This window comes from Rhopilema esculentum, chromosome 14 (genome assembly GCF_057945365.1).
Source record: "Rhopilema esculentum isolate cy_ngs chromosome 14, ASM5794536v1, whole genome shotgun sequence".
Taxonomy (NCBI): Eukaryota; Metazoa; Cnidaria; class Scyphozoa; order Rhizostomeae; family Rhizostomatidae; genus Rhopilema; species Rhopilema esculentum.
Genome location: NC_142828.1, coordinates 6,203,104 through 6,224,967, shown reverse-complemented (window position 1 = coordinate 6,224,967; position 21,864 = coordinate 6,203,104). Strand labels below are relative to the sequence as shown.

General features: G+C 34.6%; 1 protein-coding gene across 3 annotated transcripts in view; it reads right to left on the bottom strand.

Annotated features, from left to right (window-relative positions):
* The window catches only part of LOC135696106 (acid-sensing ion channel 4-B), a 28,735-nt gene extending 12,624 nt beyond the window's left edge, over positions 1–16,111 (bottom strand). The window contains exons 1-2 of one of the 3 annotated variants that reach the window (XM_065215388.2): positions 15,934–16,111; positions 72–318 (exon numbers count right to left, since the gene is read on the bottom strand). In XM_065215388.2, coding sequence (XP_065071460.1) covers positions 72–231 — 160 coding nt within the window. In that variant the 5' untranslated portion in view covers positions 232–318; positions 15,934–16,111. Of the gene's footprint in view, positions 1–71; positions 319–7,001; positions 7,289–15,933 lie in introns of those variants that run through there. The other 2 variants (XM_065215387.2, XM_065215386.2) reach the window with 2 other exon arrangements.
* Positions 16,112–21,864: the final 5,753 nt, after the last annotated feature.

Sequence of the window (21,864 nt, the reverse complement as noted above, 5' to 3'; positions counted from 1 at the left end):
CTTTTCCTTCCAGGGTCGGTTGCATAATGTTCACAAAACGAGATAATGGTTAGAAAATAAAGCACACTAACCTTTCTTTTGAAAATCCCAGTCCATCATGCTATAATCTGAACCTTCCGAAGTGTCACTGGTAGATTCCTCGTATTCTTCCAGATATTTCTTGACGTAATACTCGAGGTATTGTTCCGTCCATTCTCGCTCAAGAGTTGCCATTTCCGTCTTGCTATCCATTTAGAATCTTTATAATATGGATTTGATACCTGCTACCGAGCAGTTGATGCAGTAAATTAGCTTTCTTTTCATGCAACGGTTCTTTCTCTGAAACACAAACACATTAGTTCACAACCTGTTCGCTTAAACACTACAATACACTTCGTTTCTCATCATTTTGTCATCTGCACGGTTTCTTAAACTAATATCCGAGTTACTGTGAAGTGTCCTACTGGGCTTTGTTGTACGTAGGTGGGTCCTGAATCTCTCAGCAACGGTAACTTGCGCGCCGCATTTAAAAAGCAATCACCGACGATCTTTGTTTTGTTCTAGCTTTGTGTTTATCCTGTGACTGCTTCAACTACATTAATGTAATCAATGCTCTCCTCCGCATTTCCTTTTATAATGCAATTTGAGCTGGACCTCGTTAGAATCCATATTGCTTTATTAGGATTTTGAATAAAATTATATAACTTTTCAAACGATAACCTCTTACAAGGCTTTGGGAGTATTTAATGAATCTCAAAAGCTACGAGACATCCGCCATGCATAGTCAGCCTATGTTTAGTATCTACAAATACATGTATGTCCTCTAGTTCCTATTGCAAGCATAAATTATAATCATCTATAAAATTGCATAATTTTCACCCTAAGGCTTTGTTGAAATGAATTGTGGTTGGATTAATATATAGGCGAACAAAAATATCGAGCCCTTTGAAGATCAGAATGTATTTAACAACAGTGATTCAAAGAAGTAATTTTAAATACAATACTCATAGCCTTTATCTAGCAAATCAATTTTATAGTTTTTACAAAATCAACGTTATTTAGAAAATAAGCTTTATACTTCATGTTCCTTCGAAGTCATTTAAGATTTTGACCATAATTGTGGCAAAATCAATTGTTATAAATGTCTTGTTATACATGCCATCCAAATGTGATCTTACTCAAGGTACTTTGCGAGCGAAAGTGACATGGTATAGTTTTCAATATTTACGTATCATTGGAATAGTTACAATTGCCCAAATGCACTTTATAAACTCTGAAAAAACTTATTTCACAGAAAGCAAATTTCTATCAAAACCTCGACTCGTCTTGCCTTGGTTAACATCAATTACATAAAATGTATCTAAGTAAACTACCCGGCTTGTGAGCAAAAACGTGTAGTTTTGCTATTCCCCGTAGTTGATTGGTTTCTAATATAAACATTTTTTATCATCAGACATTGGCAAGAGCGTTTGTCAATTTCCGGCATCAATCAATTATTCCTGTGTTTTTCTCACGTGAATCTGCGAAAACGATTTAAGCTTGGATTTACTGCTGCTGTTGGCAGATGCATTTCGAGACTCGTCAGACGGTCTTTTTAGGTGACGAACTTGGAATTGACGTCATAATAATGAATTTTTTAGAGTTTTTGTATTTTTATCTTATGACATAAAAGAAAATTAAAAGACAGTTCTTCACAGAAATACAGATCAGATGTAGAGGGCAGTAGGGCTATTCTTTGAGAAATTTTTCTGCCATTAACCTGTTGCCCTGCGCCACGAAAGAGGTACCAAAGCCACATAAACTCGAGCTCGAGAGGAGCTGGGAAACGGAGTATGTTCTCTCCGCTCTTCCCTTCTATTTCCTCACTAGATTTTGTGGCTCTGGCCCCCAGGGTACCAAGGATCTTGTAAAGTTTTTAAAGCAATCTACTTTGACATCCTGCGTCAGTTTGAGATGAGATAACAATTTTTGTGAAGGGCAAATAATATAGAAATTTATAAATCGGATTTAAGTATGTTTTTATTTTGCCTAGTTTGGAAGCCATTTCCAGGGGTTTTGTTTGATAATAATTCATAACATCAATAAAAGGTGGACCTGTCATGCCTAACCTGTTAAAAAAGACATTAAAAACTCTAGGCGAGCCAGATCGACGTACATTTTGTAGTTATTAGGCAGTATTGCAGTATGTAAAGCAGTATTCTTTCCTTGAAATTTTTCATTGGTAGCAGCAAAAAGTTTAACAAATTTTTGGGAGTCACTTTGACGAACCCTTTTTGGCGACGGGAGCAATAATCAGTTAACTATATTAGTCCCTTTATCCATTCATCTCCTAAAGACTATATTGTTTTGTACTATTAGTATTTTGTGCAAATTTTTGTTGTTGCTTGTCACAATTTATCTATACATAATATCAGTAGCTGAAGCACTAAGCGTAGGAAAAGTATTCTCTTGTATACAGCAAAAAACTTATATGTATGAATAAATGTATCGAGCCGAATAATTCTGATAATCTCGCAAAGGGCAAATTTTCATTGCACATTCAAATCAGCATATGAGTTTCGTTCAAGGGCAGCCTTTCAGTTACTTTACCTTCACAGAAGACGTTCGGAAATGCAGCCCTTGAACAAAGTTCAAGCCTTCTGCAAGTCATGGTGATATCAAGCAGAATAGCTTTCAAATTCTTGGCCGTTGCTATCAACATATCTGTTTAAAATACGATAATTTCAACCAAAAAGCAAATAGTCGAATCAGTACTGGACATTTCTAGCAGACATTGAATTCATTCAAATTTATGCAGGAAAATTGGGTTTTGATTGTACAGACTGCACAGTTCATGTTATGCGAGAAAAAATTCAAAATAAAAAAATGTTCCTTCAATAGAAAAAGACTCTGTTTATGAATTTATAGAGATATTTTGAAAAACGTAATTTTCTGTCAATTTATACAGATGTGAATATATTTATTTGATGAAAAAAGTAGTTACCCAAAAAACACCTTTTGATTTTGGCTGGAGACCTCAGGCACGCAAAAGCATATGATCTTATTTCGATGGAAGAACAATTCATGCTAAGGGTGAATAATCCAGCATAAGGAAAGGAGCTTTTGCATATCGAAGTTTTGAGAAGTTTAGCTTCTTTTAAGATAACACGTCTTTGCCAATGGACAGTTGCATATTGTAACATTGATAAATAATAATAAGCAAATCGATAAAGAAGACCTCTTGCATCAAAAAGGACCATAAGGAATTACTCTACAAAATTACTTTACATATTTAAAAATAAAACCTCACTATTTGTAACCATTGCTTTAAACGTTAAAAACCATTGGTGTTTTAAACGATGGATTTAAAAAACTCCATAAATTAGAACAAATATATGTTCTTTTTTGCAACAATATAAAAACGCAACCTAGATCGATAGAAAAATATCCGTTTAACATCATACCTTTCGGATAAGTGGAGAAGTTGAACGTCAGTAAAAACAGTTTTTCAGAATAAACGAGCATGAATCAAAAAAAATGACTTGAAAATCGTAAAGAAGAGCTCTTCTGTAACCTAATATAAAGGTAGATATGCTTTTATTAATACCAACATCAATTAACATAATTAAAACCTTGCAACTCAACTGACTTTTTCAGTCTTACAGCTAAACTGAAGCCTTACAGCTCAAGGGGCTTTCCAGGTGCAATTTGCCGACCAACTTTGCTAGCCATCCTTTATTTGCCAACAAATTCGAGAATTTGTCAGCTAAGCATAACTAGACGACAGAAAGCTCTAAGTTTTTGCAACGGAGTTTTTTCTCAAGGTGGGTGGTCACACCCCTTAACCCCGTCACCCCCCGTCTTTCCATAATGCCTGCCCTGCTTATTATACACAAACTGATTTGAGACATTTTCTGCAAAAGATAAAAGTTTAATATTAATTTTCCTTAATCCCAAATACTGACTGGATAGTTCTCGCTTGCTCGTACAAATCAAAAGAATGTTTTGGCTACTGGTCTTCAAATAATTCAATTTAACTGTTTACATGATTAGTCTGTAGACAAAGGTAATAGGACAAGTAATGTTTTCGAATGGGAATCTTTCAACTTAAAGTCTTTATTTGTGGAATTCTCGATCAAATATTGATTTCTAAATGCCTTGACAAGATCATGAATACACGTAAAAAATCTTATGTTTGGAATAAAAGTCCTACAAATGTTCCAAATTTTCTTAGCTTAATTAGGTGAATCTGCATCCTCTAGCTTCCAATTATTCCGATCTGCGTCAAGGCTTGAGAAGCATTGTTCCATAATATATAGTCTCTGTTCGCAGGTCGTTTATATAAAGGTTTTATGCTTCGCAAACTGCTAAAATTGACCGTGTTATCAATTAATTCAAGTCATGATTTTTTATTTCAATTTCTTTTGAATTTGTGTATTGCTTTGCCATGATTATCCTTTCATATAGTGCTCAGGTAAGGATTTAATCATTGGGGAACATTTTTTGAGAAAAAATGGAAAAAAATTGGAGTGTTTTGTTAGAAACCAAAGATCATTTCCAAGGGAAAGTACATGTCCCAAAGGACAATAGTAGCTACCGCCCTACCATTATGACATTTTTATATTCTTTTAAATAGAATAGAATGGTATCTTGATAAATCAATACAATTTTACGCATCTAGAGACTTTTTTTAGAATGAAAAGTATATTTGAAAAATATAAATTTCCTTAACATCAGCGATATCTTGGCAAAGCAATAACTGCAAGTCTCTAACACCTTTCGTTATCAAACTGTATTGCTGTTATCAAGTGCACGATGCTGTATAGTCAGAGCTGTATACCCTTTGGTGTATAGAACTGGACGTTTTTTTGGTCGCAGCTCCGAGTTTCATACATAATGCCATCATCGGTTATGTGGCTTTGCCCACCTTTCTTCCACAGAGGCCATTGGGGAAGGAGATTGGGAAGCAAAAAAGGGTAAAACGAACTGCGGATAAAATGAAACATAGAGGAGCTGCGAGGGAGAAGGAGAAAGAAAATGCAGCTCCACCTTTTCTCGCACCCTATTTCCCTATACAATAGTCTCTGTGGAGGAGATGAGGCTTTTCTAGTTGCCTGACGATAGCATTAAGAGGGAAAGTCGGAGTTGCAACTGAGAATCATTTTGTTCTGTAACTGTAAACATAAGTTTATCATTGTTTGTATAATTTGTGACGTATTACTACTTTACACCAAATACCTTGTACCATTTTTATGTTGACTGTATTTGCGGAGATTAATTTGAGGATCAAAATGATTGTATGAAACAAACTTCATTTTAACAATTCGTGACCATTGTCTTTAAAAGCTGTTGACTCGTATTCTATTAGGGATTCAAAAAGCTTCAAAGCAATTTTGTTAAGTTTTATAAAATATTTTGAACCTGTTTAAAAATATTTTTGAATCTTAACAAAGATACTTTGGAGCAATGAATTTTTACTGTAGCTTTGGGAGGCATGAAGATATGTGCATGGAATCTGGTTATTTCAAGTTAAATTCATTTGCAAAATTAAAATGCTTTGAAATAGGCGAAAATTTTATCAGAAGCTATTCGCATGACGTTCTTCAGAGTAAAAGATATCAAAATAATTATCAGTAGGAAATAGGTTTACCCAGTTGTGGATTGGAAAAAGGCAAATCAGAAACGCCATTTTGAGGCCAGTTTTAAGAACGTAATAGACCTGTCGTGAAAATGCTTCCTGTAACCCTATAAATTATTAAAGCTAATGAAGAATTCCCATTCTCTTTCAATAAATTTATGATAGATTAGTAAGCATGCCTACAAGCACAAAATTTTCTGCGATAAAAACAGCGTATACCGTGACAAAATCCTTGTAAATAAGACAAGGGTTTTTGAAATGAAAGCATGATCCATTAGAAGAGATGAGGAATAGTAAACAGGATAATATTGTGTAAAGGCTTTCTTAACCTGGAAACGAGCAAAGAGGCTTTGAAAACCGAATTGAAAAGATATAAGCAAAATAATTGCAATTGGATTTAAAAAAGGTCTGCCTGGTCTTGGATCATCCGTCTAGCAATGTCTACAGAAAGCTCGTAATTCACATTTGTGAACCTGTAGAAAGCTTGAAAAAGACATTTGCTTATCTCTACCGTACATCGTTGTAGAGGCGTAAGGCAAACTAAGGTATGATTATTAAGCAGGGCATTAATCCTTTTCATATGACCTTGCCTAGTCCTGTAACGCAAATGGTAAAACTTTGAAGCATTGGCCATTTTTGAAATTCAAGGTTGCTTCTGCTTCTGCTACAGGAAAATTAGTTTAAGGATAGAAAAGAGATAATCTCAGTATCAATTACGCTATCGGATCAGCTAATACTCAGCTCTTTAGTGTAAATGGATGAAAAAACGTGACAGTTCCAAAATATGCTATCAATCGACAACAAAGTTTGCGCTGCTAAAATATAACTGATGATCGATAATCTTTCCTCGACATCCCTATTTTGCTCTATATGCCTGTTAATGATCAACAGATACCCAGAAAGTATAACACATACCAGCAGTAGAGTTGTAAGTATCGTACAAAACTTGTCTCAACCCCATTTGCATTTCTAACCTACATCAATTTAAATCAGATTGGGAGAATTCAAATAAACAAAATGTATCACTAGAGGTTATTTCCAAAACCTAAGTTTCCAGTGGTTGGTTTTTCTATGTTTGATTGTGAACCTTGATAAAGTCCTAACGATATAAGATATTGCTTGATACATTTCATATATAGAGTCTTCGATTGGAAGGCACAAAATCAGCAATATGGCAGATTGAAGCAACATTTTTTGTAAACTAACCATACTTGAAAAGTTTGACTCTTGTATCAAGATATTGAGATAAAAGCTTCACATCAAATAGATATTATGATCTCATTTTCTTAAAGCTATAAATCTTTTTTTGACATTTACTGGGCGAATGAACTGCCAGCTGTCAATGAACTGCCATTTCTGCTTTTAATACTTAAAAGGTTTAATATTGTTATGGATTTATGATCACCTGTTTTCGTATGTTTCTTTCCTTGCGTTCTCACAGCACTGCAATGTCTTATAGAACACGGCACTTAGCATTGCGATAATGTCCATAAAGCCTACCTTCTAATGTGCATGCTAATTTAAAGAACTCGGCAATCTTCTGGTTGGGTGTGTTTTTCGCAGTCATAAAACAACCTCTCGTTGGCGGTACAAGCATAAAAAAGCATTCATGGCTGATTGACTTTCTATTAATCTTAACATCCTGCAATACCATGATCCCTTGGCATACAATAGCCCTACCACCTATGACTGGATTATTCTTCTAAGCCAGATCAGCTATCACATTACATACTAGTCTGCTTGTTTAATCATTTGATACGCACAAATCTTTTGAAGCAAAACAAACATCACCAGATCTTGTTTAGCGTAACAAACAAGATGAGGGGGCTGCCTAAAACTAAAAGCTGCTTGGATTAACGATTGAAATATCTGCTTCGAAGCTCACCATTGCAAAAAATATTGGTATCTTAAAACTTCTACCCTGGGTACAAGAGTCTCAAAAACATAGTTGGAATCTTATCTCAATAAAATATATCATTCTTCGCCAACGCCTCGGTCTATAATGCCAAGATAAAATAAAGAAGTCTTATTTTATCTTGATAATACTCCATCGTCGATTTCTGTGCTCTGGTGCCGAGGCTACCCAACTTTTGTCGTCACCGTGCAAGCATAGCACAGAGTGATATGGGAGTGCCAGAATAATACGGTATGCTCGTGAAATGGCAAAGGAATGTGATGTGAAAGACTAGAGATTTTTAGAGATATCACACCGTAAAGCGAAAACTGGTCGCTCGAGGTCTGCCAAAATACGGCACAAAATAACAAGAACTCGTTCAAGTCTTTCTTATATACTTGAAAGGTAAAGGCTGTGTATACTTTGACGCAGTGTGTAAATTTACTGCTAGTAGGTAGTGAATTTCTATACTGCCTAACTTTCCCAACTCTGTAACGTACAAGGTAACGATTCAATAGCTGCCAAAGCTTTATTTTCTAGAAGAGTTTGTCAACCGTCACAACCCATTCTGTACCTAACATCGAGGGCTGAAAAAGACACGTTTGAAACACTCAAAGCGAGATTAAGAACATGAAATGGCACAAATACCTGGTCACCATTCTGTTGTAGAAACATGAATAAGCCCTTTTTTGGTTGAGCATTGCTTGGAAACTTGTGTACATGTTCCAAAAAGATTTCTATTTTCATTTTGAGAGATGTTTAGCTTGCAATAAAGATGCAAATTTTGTTGACAATTAAAGGCTGATTTTACCCTGGCTACCAGCAGGGCCGCTGAGAGGATTTATGGGCCCCGGGTTTGGACAAGACGCTTCTAGTAATAATAAAGTAAGCAGACGCTTCTTGGGAGTACGGGTAATGCTCTCCCTGGGATTTTGAAGAGGATGGGCAATGCTCTCCTATTACTTCTCTTTGCTATTTGATATAATTTTGGCATAATCGATATCTTAACACCATAATGCATAAAATTTCTTAGAAACTTTAAAAGTCTTCGTTTAGTTAAAGTTAAAAGAAACTTATAAAGTTAAAGTTTGATTCGTTAACTAATCTCAATCAAAAGCGATACAATGATGTACATAGATGCGCGTGCCATAGTATAAAAGTGAACTTGATACACTGACGTCAGTTTCCAAGGACAAATTCAGCCATTCCCCTTCCCCCCTTTGAACAATGCTGGTTTACCACAAAACATGGAAGGGGGTTAGGAAGTGCATTTTTTGCTGCTTCTGTGATATTTTTCTAAATTATCAACATTATTAAGGGTGGAAGGAGGAGTGGAAATAGGATTTGGGGAAAGAATTGAAAAATATAAAAACACAACGCAAATTGCTGGGAGTTCAAAATTCAGAAGCATTTCAACTTCTTCAGCCCAAGTTCACAAAGATGAGAGCTACGTAACAAAAAATCGTTAACACTCAAGTAGTCTAAAGCTCAAACTGCTTCTACCTTACCTCATTCATAGACTTTTGCCATCATTGTTGCTATTATTGACAGTTTGTGATAATGGGGAGATAGGATTATTACTTATAATTTTCTAATTTAGGTAGTATTTATGGGCCCTGTCCCCCCTTTCCTCAGCACTGGGTACCAGTGCCACAAATAGAAAACCAAGTTTCGTGTGAGTAAAAATGGAAACCAAGCGAAGAAGCGGAGGAGCCAAGAAGAAGAAAAAAGTGGCTCTGGTATCACATTTCCTTCAACTCAAAAAACGTTCCTCCGCTGCTCCACTTCTGTCTTCTCTATATGGCTCTGTTATCCAGGGTAGGCTATGCAAAACCTCTCTGCTATATGTAAAACTGAACTATGCAAAACCTTTGAAATACATGTATTCCCTTCACTCGAATTGTCTCTAGGCCTAAGCGTTTTTTGACGTCACTTTATTAGACATCAATATTGTCAGTTATCGCCCTCTCCCTCCCTCATAGATCTAACTTTCCTATTGATTCTGCAAAAATAATATTTATTGTCTGGTGTAAACTGAGTGTAGTACAAATTATAGAAAAAACTGTTTCTATACCTTTGTTCTTGAAAAGCTATGCATGCTCGATACAAAAGTTCCTTTAATTGTTTAATCCAATCCATCCGAAATCGGCAATCCGAAACGAGCATATTCTTAACATCCGAATCCAAACAAGATATAGCCGTGAATAATAACAGTTTGTGTAAACAACAGAAGCAATTTGGGATCGTTGAATATCGAGATGATATATTTTGACAACAAACAAACGCAGTTAATCCTTCGCTTATCTTTTTTGTCCTTTCATAGTGCAGCAAAAACTTTTGAAAAATATACGCATTGAAGGCATAAAATAAGGTTTTTTTCCTTGACAATCTTACAAATTGCAGTACCTTATTTTAAAGGCAGTACATTACGTAGAAACTGTTCTAGGTGTTTTATTTTAATAAACTGTATTATTTTAATATATATAAATTCATTAAAATGCATCACGTAGGGTCCATTTTTTAGAATTGTTTGTATATGTGATGAAAAAGGGGATCGTTTGATAAAATTTCAAGGTGACATTAAATTGAAATCATAGCATACGGGCAAGCTTGACTTGAGCCGCATCGAAACCTTGGTTTTTAATTTCTGCACAGGAATTATCGTTGAGCTTTACTCGACGACGAAACTTTTTTTTAGCATAATTGAACAGAGGTTGCATCTTTGAACTTTATTATATAGCCATAGTAAAAAGGCAAAAAATTGACTAAAAATTCACGAAAGCTCAAGGCTAATTTTTGTTGCAAGGCAAGGCAAGGCATCAAGTTCAGATGCTCAAGGCTAATTTTTGTTGTTTTGGTGCAATATTTTTCTGATGAGGATTCAATCCTGTATCATATGTTATCAACACTGTGCTGAATGTTAATTGCCCTAAGCACGCTCCCTAAACTTTTCTTTACCAGCCCCTTCCTCCTTATTCCTTCTCTAGCCTTTTTGAATTGAACCGACTTTCCGCACTTTGTGGACATTTCTTCAACTCCTGATTACACTTACAACCCTGAAATAGTCATTGTCAGTTCTAAGGCCTTTCTCCTAAAGTTATATAATTACTTGATGCCTATACTTTATGCAGTAGTCGAGGAAAAAGTGTATAATATTATAATACCATACAATCAATGTACAATTTTCGTAATAGAGTTTTTAATTGATGACTTCACGAAAATTTGATTTTTGAATTTTTGAATTTGGATCTCATAACATGAAAGAGCATTGTGAAATACCTCTCAGAGACGCCAGAGCACAATTAAGGGTGGGGGTTCTAGTAAAGTGGGGGGCTCCTTACGTAGTTTGCCACCATAATCTTTGATATCATTCTTTGGCAAAAAATAGGGGGGCTACAGGGGGCTGCAGGGGGCTGAAGCCCACCCGGCGTGCCTGCCTCTAAGTATGCAGAACCAGTTGAAGATGTGAAAAGTTGGATAACATAAGGCGACATGAGACAAGGCACGCTCCCCATCAAATCCCTATAATTTGGTCTATGTTCATGACTTTATAATCAGAGGAAAATTATCAGTAATCCGTTAGCAAGCATCAAATCTTTATTTGCTAATTTCAACCGATTGCTGATTTTGCATATTTAGAAGTATTTCATGGCTTTCTTTTATATGTTATGTGGTCAAAATTAAAAAACTTTAAAAATAATTTTTTGTGACGTCACATTTAAGAACTATCGTAAGTCCTCGAATTAGCCCCATCCCCGTTGGGCTTATTTATTTTTGATATTTCTGGATGGGGTTTTTTTGAGGGAGGCTTATACGAGGGGGCTTATAAAATTATAGTAGGCATCAAGAAGACATTATCAAAAGATCTCGTATATTTTTGTAGGAATTTATTTATTAACGTTCAATTAATTAATGCCAAAAGTATGAATTTTTGTAATAATTCAATAAAGCACGACTAAGGTAGCTAGGGTCGCTGACTACAGATCCAAGAATCTGTGGTTCGAACACCTGACATTTCAATTTCAGGCGTATAAATAAATGAGGTGTGGTCACATCGAGAGGAAGGACCAGGCCACTGCTTGATCAGCACGGCTTCTCGCTGTACTAAAAAGCCTTCTCTCGCTAGGTAGCAAATAAGAATGCAAAAATACAAATACATTTTGTTGATTAAGGAGCAAAGCTATCTATAAAACACTGCTGTGCGAATACTGTAGAGAACCTATTTTATAAAACCCTGTCTCAAACACAACCCTTCTTTAGGACAAATGCTGTTTCTGCTTGAAACCTGAAAACACTCAGTGAACGATTAATTTTATCATTTGAAATATAAAACCAAAAATTTAAATCTAGAAAAGTATATCAAGATATGAAATCGCTTGAAAAAGCGAGAGTTTGTCCTGTAAAAATTATTATTTCTGTAAAGTTTGTAAATGTTTATTATGCAATTCTGTTTCACATCGCATTTCTGCGTAACATGACTACTATCAAATATCTGGAGCTCGCTCTCTCTCTATTTTATCATTTATACATAGATTTGTGAATAGATTAATCAATATTCATAAAAGTTTTCAGAAAGAGCACTTGTTTAGATTATTGCAAAGAGCTACGCTGAACAAACATTTACGAAAGATTTACCAGAAAACTTTTACGATAGTTGAAGCATCCTTTCATGAGAGAATTACATATTGTTCATTGGACACGTTATCTTTTGCGATGGTTAATAGCCCCACCCATTCACCCAATCGCTATTTCGACATCTGTTTTGAGGCTTTAGGGTTTTTTATATTGATTTTTGGCTAAGGTTTTCTAGAAAAAGATTTCAATATTATGACAAGGTTTTCCACTAAACCAATTGAAGTCGTTCTTTTTCTTCTCTGCTGCGATTGGGGATAAGTGGGATTTGTTTTTTGCCGAGAAAGGAGACTTTTGCGGTTGTTTATTAAAATATTAACATTTTGTATAATATTAAGGGATCAGATTGCTACAGACTAACAGTCTTTAAATACTATTGTTCTTGTTTTTCTGCTCTTGTCTTTCTATAAGTCCTTTCCAAGAACCATTCATTAATACATTTAAATTAACTATTATTTCAAGATCCTTAAAAAAATTTATCAGTTTTTCTGTGATCACGAATGGTTACTGCAATAATAAAGGATATTTGCTCTGGGTTGAATGGTTCCTTGAAGACATTCGTGTATCAATCTATCTCTGTATACTAAAGCATTTTGTTTGAAACTCTTTAATGATATGTTTCAAAATGTTTACTTTTGTCAATGCCATTTTACATTTTGTGCAAGAAAAAAATCTTTGCAAATTTCAAACAGTAAATAATGTCTGCCAAAAGTCTTGTCACGCTAGAACTAACTTTTTCAATGTTCTATTTGCATACTTCTTTTTTCCTCCAAAAATTGCTGCTTTATTCTAAATAAGGGGTTCTGCGTGATCGAATGGATTTCTATTTAGGTAGCATTTTAGCTGAGGAACTGTTTTAGGTGTAAAATGGTTTAGGTAGCAATGACATTTATATCTACAACGAACATTGAATTGGTAGAGAGAAGGTGCATTGTCGGTCTTTGTACCAGAATTTAATTCTTCAAAAAACATCTAAATAACTTGGCTTTCTTTGGCAGGGATTGGGACGGGAAAGGACAATTCTTATTAGAGGTTTAAAATCGTCTTCACTTTTTTTTGTAGATAAAACTGATGATAATTACTTTTTTAAAGTTTTGACCAGTAAAATTTTTAGTATCAATCATCAATATCAACAATTTGAAGCAAATGCAGCTTTGGTTTACTTGGAAGATTTGTAAATTAAAATTGTTTGCTTATGTTGGGGGGTGAGTCTTAGTTTCTTAATATTTGGGTTTTATTTTTTGACACCACTAACCAGGTCACTCCAGGCCTTAGCCCTCTATAAGCAAAGAATTTCTGACCAGTAGCTTTTTTCAGTAAAGGTTATCTAAGGCCAGATGTTGAGTTCCCCAGCTGACAGTCAGTAGCTTCAGATACACTTTGAAAGAGGTTTCTCAAGCAATCAGAGGAAAGAGCGTTCAAAAATTTATAGACCATCTTGATGGTCTCAAAATCAATCAGTTCTTTTATAGTGAGCCAGCCAAGATTCTTAATCAAAGGTAAAGTCGATGTTACATAGGGACTGTCTGTGACGATTCTGGTGGCTCGATTTTGAATTTTTTGCCACTTATCGAAGGCTGGTCGTTATCTAATCGTCTGTAAAATGGACAACATTAAACGTGACGTCTATTGCGCAAAAAGCAGCATAGTTGAATTCTTCTCAGAGTTATCTTTTTGTAATCTTCTATTTATAATCTTCTGAGAAAAGCCGCGCTCAAAATTTTGCATCTTTGCATTAGTTAAGATCTTTACCTAAACCCCACTTAATCCATATGAATAACTTTCTGTAAAAGAACTTTGTTCCTAGAATACAGACGAGTAGATAATGAACAGTCGTCTTATTAGGTGTTATACTTAAATTGCTAGTCCTAAAGGCAGATTTCAGTCCTTGAACTAAAATGGAGCGGGAGGGGGATAGATAAATGGGACAATTCTTCCAAAAATATGAGACAGTAAAGTATCATTAATGGCCAATCTCTTTAGAAACTTATCGTCCGAAATTACGGATACCTGATATTACACCTCTATGGACGGAGACGTTCCTGGGGAGGGGTGCGACACCCCACACACTTTCCCAAATATTTTTGTGTCCTTGGCCAATTTTGCTTTGATTTGGCTAGAGCAAAGATAATCTATAATCTTCAGTAATTCAATTGCAATTAAATAATATAAGTATTTTAAAATTATTTTTTTCTAATCTTCTTATGTTTAAGTTAAAAAGTTGATCCTCCAAATTGTTTTCCATTCTTTTTAAGACACCTGAAGGGTGCCCCCAATCTTTACTTCGTAAATCCATCCCTGCCCTTTATGACAAGTTCATTGGTTTTTTTAATTTTCTAGAACCAGTCCAGCAATGATATTTGCATTGACTTGTAAAATAACATCTTCCTTTTATTTTGTTTGGCTTGAATTTATTTTGCTTCAGCCTTCTCGTGAAACTGATGCATGTTTCAATCGGTCTCAAAGCAAAGCCACATCAGCTATGGGGGCTGCCCCCAACTATTCTAAAGAGCACAGTATACATGTTAAACATGCCTTCAAACTAAAACTCAAAGACATTTTTTCAGCAAATTAATTAATCACTCGTTCTTACATTTAAAGACTGGGAGAATTAGGTTTATATCATGTGTTGGTCTCTTTATCATGATTGATTAGGTCAGACTTTCTCAAAGGTAATGTTTCATTTTATTTTTGAAAGCTACTTTGTTGTTGGCTGAATTTCATGAGATAGTATTAAAGAACATTGTGATCTGAAGCATTCTTTTTAGGAACCTTCTCAGGAGCTCGCCTTTATTCAGATTCTATAGATAGTTTATTCCTAGACTCCAATTATTAACTCAAACCCTCCCCCTCCCCCCCCCCCTCCTCCAATAACTTTCCAGCCCTGCGTATAACAAGAAGTCATATATTTAATTGTTACGACACACAGATATCTATAGCATGCATAATATGCCATGCGATCAGGATGCTAAGATAAAAGTTTCTACAAATCTGTAACATGGCATCTGCAAATTAACCACAAGAAAAGGGCTTCAAAAAAACGTATAGAGATGGAGAATATCTTCCTTTGTTAACGCTATGTCATTCTAAAACAAAAGCGAACATAATTATTTTTAATTTTTATCACAAGTAGCACATAATTTAGGTCATAAATGACCTCTTTTGAAAAATTTCAAGACCCCTTTCGTTTAAGTCGATTAGTAAAGCAAATTGACTTGTCAAATTACACATGCACGCCAACGAAAAAGTCAGTAGTTACGCAGACTGCCCTCTACTATAAATATAGAATATAGATGTTTCTGTCACTTTGGAATACATTTTAATTCTATGTGCATTTTCTTTAACAATATGCAATACTTTATATTTGCAATAAAGAGCTTCGTGGATCTAGATAACTTCAGAGACCTTCTAGTTTAACAACCAAAAATGGAATTCAAGTTCAACCAATGATTTCATCCAGGCCAAAGCGAGACAACACTAATGAGAGGGGGCTGAATTGAGGCCAAGGGGCTAATTCTCTAGATACATGCTTTTACAGACAATCCACTTCTGAATTCTCTTAGAATTCTTTCCTTCTTATTGATATCCAATTGGTATTCAATTGATTATATCAACTCACGAAACATATAAATGATTTCAGAATATACAACATTTTATCCAGGGTCTCTGCTCCCTGATTTAATGACAAAGCAAAGTTTCTTTCAATATATCTTTGAATAAAAGACTTTCTTCGTTACAATAAAACTATGACAGATGTTTAATCGGGCAGCAGTTGTTCAAGCTTGTTAAAGTTCATGCTAAATAAACTTACCTGATATCGATTTGTCTGATGTTTGCAAATTCTTCTTGAAAAGTCATTGACGTGAGATTCTTAAAGATAACTGCATAGAGAGCAAATAAATTCGATTCACTTTGTTTACGTATATATCAACTGTGCTAAAGACATGAAAGCTACGGCAACTGTTTCACAGTCGGCTGAGATCGAGTTGCAGCTGCTACCAATCTCAAACAACAGTCATTTAGAATGAATTACAGGCTTTATCTTGATAACAACCTCTCGTACAACAACCTCTCGTACAACAACCATCTAACTTGCTTGATCGAAACAAATATAGTTTGAAAAGCTGTTGAAAAAACCTTCGAAATGCAACAATTGTGTAAGATATTTCAGAGAGTTGCTATTTCTGAGAAACAAATTCTAGATTCAATAGCCCGAAGAAACTTATTTTATTTGCAGTGTTTTGAGGAGTAAAAGTGTCTTTATTCAATTACAAGTTTTCATTCTTATCTGTTTTTATTCAGCGTCATCTGCAAGTATAAATGAAAGTTCTTATCAATTACACCTTTCTGCAACCATAAACTTTGAAACATTGAATCAATCAATCTTTGCATTAACAAAGTTTATTGTAATGTGACTATCAAATAATAAAATTCTTGCCTCAGTCCAAAATCAATAACTTTGATAACAGCGAGAGCTAAAATAGTTAGGTATGAGGATTAGAAACTTCCTTAAATTGCGTAACCGCTACAATTTTTTCTCCTTATATCAGAACGTTTAGTTTATGATGATTTTATATGATCTTAAAAATTTACAGACAACATTTTTCTTGATCAATAACAGCGCAAATAGATGTCACATATGTTTTGTACCTCATGGGTTGAGGATTAGTAACGTACCATGTTTATAATTTTTCAGGTCACATTCATAATTAAATAACACACCTGCATATATTTGACATAACAAAAACAGCTGATAAAAAAAGTTCAACTTTCATGGATAGTTCAGAACTCCCCAAAATTTATTTAACTTACTAAATTGCTACAGTTTGAGGCATAGCAAAGTGACTGAAAAATCAAAACATTTTATCCAACTTTAGAACCTTAAATGAAGATTTGACGTTTCAAAGCTTACTTTAGTTTTACATTAGTTATGACATAAATCTAAAAAGCATGGAGAATATATGCTTTCTGATTTATCGTCAATTACTGATAGTAGTTCTAAGGTTTATTGGTTAATGATGACGTTGCCTTTTTCTTATTTCTTCCTCAAAATATATTCTATTCATGTTTCACAAAAGCGAAAATAAAGAAAGTCTGTTGCTAACAGCAAACAGCTAAACTTCTTCAGACATAAGCAATCATCTAAAAATGCTGGTACCATGAACAGCAGCCATACAATGTATGACATATTTTGCTAACGAAAACCCTTTCTTCTCTGCTACAACGTTTCAGTGTTACTAGAAAAAAACATAAATTTACGAACTCAAGACATACAAAACAATCTCTCTGGCCAGAAATCTACATACAGCTTTGCTCGCAGAGAAAATTCTCCGACTCCTGTACAAATATTTCTATGAGATGAAGGGCAGCACCTGCTATATTTCAAAATGTGGTGGAGGAAAACGCCAGTTTTTATCAAATCATGAGTTATCATTTCAATAATCTTAGTAAAAATATTGCAAAGTACAGAAAAAAGATCCATTATCATAAGCACATTCATGATAGTGAATCAACTTGTGGCGAGATATCTCGAGATACTGCCTTTTCAACGTTTTTGATATCGCATAGATTTAAGCTGAGTCTCTTTAGATTAGATCCGTTCATATTCACATATGGTTTTTCAGAAGCTTCAATGATATAGCAAGTGGCCGTGATAGCTTTATTCCAGATGTCATTATCATTAAATAATGCTTGTTCCATTTAGTGCTATTCCTTGTCTTCTTTTGCACGCTTTACTTTCTAGAAGTTAATTGCTTGTCTCTAATAAGCATTGCTTTTAATTTCTGTTCGTTGAGTCTGGGCGTGGTAATTCCCTCGCCATAGCAATATTTCTTTCATGGGCGATCTTCATTCTATAAATCATTCTGCACAGTTTATGAAGAGGATACTGTCTTTCCAAATAGTCATATGCTACTTCATTTTTACCCAGCACAGATCTACTATCTGTGTCATGCCTATTCTAATTCCACAAATCTTTTAGATCGGTTAATTTCCTCTCAGCTTTCTTCTTCGCCCGATATGCAGCTGGTTTATCTCTCTTTGAATCATTTGTCATGTAATGCACTGCAATGACAGACCTGACATAAAAGGGGTTAGAACTAAACCTATCTGACTCCTACATTGATCCAGAACAGTCCATTCAACCGATCCTCCTTTGCACTGTGCCACTAGATGTAGTGTACAAGACGAATCTATTATTTTTATATTTCTTTCGGTCAAGGCCAGTTTGAAACGCTTCTACTTTTGATTCAACAACACTCGACCTTAATGTTGTGAAACTTCAAGAGTTTGCGCACTTGGAGAAGAGCTGTCGAGTACGATGGAGAGCGGTCAAGAGTTGTCGAGAGGGGTTATATGGAAAGGAGTAGAGAGGAGTCGAGAGCTGTTGAGAGCTTTTGAGAGGGGTCGAGTTATATGGAGAGGAGTAGAGAGAAGTCGAGCGCTTTGAGAATAGTTTGAAAATCGGTGGCTCAGCACTCCATACTTATCTTTTCTTTGTCAGCTTTTGACTTTTGTACATTATTTGCTCTTCTTAAGCTGTGTATCATTTCCTTCTGCATAACACTTTCTCTCCGCTGCTGTTCTTTTCTCCTTTGGATTCCGAAAGTTCATATGTTTTCTCTTGTTTCTTTACACTATATCATTATCCGTTGGCGTCAAATATTCTTTGTTCCTGATTAACTTTTTGCGTCAGCAGTGTTTTTGCAAGAAAAACCAAAATTTCTTTTATTCTTTTTATTATTCCTAACAAAACTTGAAATATACTCAAGCTACTTTTTTGGACAAAAGTGGTTAAAATTTTTGAAAATTCACTTTAAAGAAGGTAACAAGCTCTTCCTCCAGCCCCCTTTTTCAATACTGAAATCATTTGAATGCTCTTAGAGTGAATTTAAAGTGGGAAAACTTTCTATTATATTGACATTGCATCTGTTGGGAGCTGTTGATGCTGCAATTGGAAAGACCACTTTGAAAACAAGCATTTTGGATAATTTTGTTGTAAATAAAAATAAACTTTGGGATATTGTTTATACCTTAGCGAAGATGGAGGCAGTATTTCATAGATCCTCATTTCATAGTTGTGCTTCTTGTGTTTCTTTTCACTTTTTTATTCACCCAAAATATTGAAAACATATTTGTTCGAACTATTTTGCCTGGTTCTTTGCAAGTTTGAGCATTTTGGGTTAAACTGTATTGTAGATATCACAATCACCAGCACATTAGATCATCTACGTACAACAAGATATAGGAAAGTCTTAATGATATCAGGAAGTGTTTTTTTCGGGTAAATCGGAAGCTTCAAAAATATACATTTGATAAGATTCAAACTTGAATCAATGATTCACCTTTAGTCGCTTAAAAAAAGATAAACCAAAATAACTCACAGATTCAGTGAAGATATTGTTAACCAATGTAATTGAACTTTATCTCCTAGAAAATTAAACCAGCGTATGAGTTTATCTAGAAACGTAAAACAAAATTTTTGCCTGAGAGAAATTCACAAAATCTGAGAGAAATTCAAATAATATGAATGAAAGAAATCATTGGTAAATTCTTTTTTGAAAATCTTAGTCACTGTAAAGCAATTTTGCTATGAACTAACAACATGTTCGATAACAGCATTCAAACTCCATTAACACACCTAATACAAGAATATAAGATCAATAATTCTGCCTCTAAGATACAAAGCTGTCACTATTGGTAAACGTAGTACATAGGTAATCCAAAGCATAGTGTTTTTGTTCCATTGTTGGTCTTTAATGTACTTTAAATGCTGCTTAGCTATAGCAAGGATTTTGTTGTGATAACAAAAACATTTTAAACGCGTTATTGAACAGTTAACTGCTCAAAAACAATTGTCCTTCTTGCAAAGATAGAACAAGTAGAGAATAGTTATAAACTAAGTCAAAAAATTCACTGTATGAATTTTATTGTGAAAACACTTTTAAATGCTTTTCAGTATCGTTGGACGATTCTTGACATAACTCTAGACAGTTAATATTCTTAATGTCCAAGATAGCACCTGTTTTCTTAAAATTCTTTATCCGTCTGCAAAACACTTTGGAGTGATAGATAGAATAAAACAGCCTTCCATTATGCATAATCTGAAGAGATGTTTTCTTAGAATTTATTCTGGTTGAAAAATATTACTTAAAATTAGGACAGTATAGATATATATTGAGAAGTTCTATATAGGATGCAGTCTTTTTGGTCACATATGCTGAAAATAACCTCAAGCCTTGAGGCTTTAATCGAGAAAGCAGATCGACGAACAATTCTCTAAAAGGTTAAATAAAGGTGTACTTAGCAATAAGCATAAGGTCAAACTAAATCTGCGTTCATAGCAACATCCAAGTTTCCATGGACATAAAAAGCTGCAGTCAGAGCCAGATTAATGTCATTTTCAAACAAAGTGATGTCGAGACGATTTTTAAAGAGGATGAGCACATGAGCACGCAGCTGATTCTCTCTAGCTGTTTCACAGATAAGAATTGCGGCCAGCTCTGATCAGGCTTCAATGCGATAAAATGCAAATCTACCACATTTGACTAATTAAAAATTTACTCCTTTTAGGCTAAGACTAATAAACATTTCTAAAAAGACTTTTTTGACAATACATATTTCTTGTTCCATGTACAAATAATTTTAGCAAAATACTGGACTTGCTGTAGTATGATTTTACGTTCATTGACAGTGACAACCGCATTTCAAATTATGTAGCAGTCATGATGTTCACATTCATATTTTTGCAAAATGTTCAGAAAAGCACCTTATCAACCAAGGCGATTGAAGTACAAGTATAAATGGTTATAGATAATTCTCCATACAAATATGTGATCTTTGGGCTAAGCGACACAAGAAAGCAAATTACCTTTGGTCACTAGCTTTTTGAAAATTTGATTGAAGTTAGTTCATCTGAAGCTAGCTATAAGCATCTACAGCTGACAAATACTATCATTGAATGTTCTGTACATGTTCATTCCTTTTTATGTATGAGACAACTCTGATTCCCTTTTGTCTAGCCAAATGAAAATATCAAAACTGTTGTCTTTTTTCAATAATACGACTTTGATATCAAAATTTCACAATTTTATGCATTAAACATTATTTTAAAGACAGTAGTTAGTTTGCTAAACGCAATAGTTCAAGTTGGCTACTTTTTCCATTACCTTAGACTCAACAAGAAATAAAAGGCAATTATGCTACTTGAAGTCAACGACTTTCAAAAAGCTAGAAACATTGATTGACCATTTAGAGTTCGGAATTCAAGGTTGAAAGTGAAATGAAATATAATTCGACTCATTTTATTATTGGCAATAATTATTCAACCCAACGTATGGACTCTTTGGATAGTGTGAACAGGTGCTAGCTCTTACCAGATGACAAGAATTTGGAATAGAAGTAGACTAATCTAAAACACGTTATTTCAAAACTCATGCTCTGCATTATAACATCAAAAGGATTTGGATTAAGAATCTTCAAGTATTATCGATATGATCTGAAATAACTCACTTGAACAGATGACAACATGAGGGTTGGCTCTTTCGCAATCAAATCAATATGACTTGATCCAAGCTCAACATGTTATCCTACGTTGTCTAGAAAAAGCTACCGTGACATATTACTAATTCCACTTCTTGCAACATTGCTGTACCATACTACTAAAATCGTACTACAGGCAAAAAGGATGAGGGACTGGACGCAAACCCTCACCCCCAATGGCAAAAAATATATTTGAAAAGAG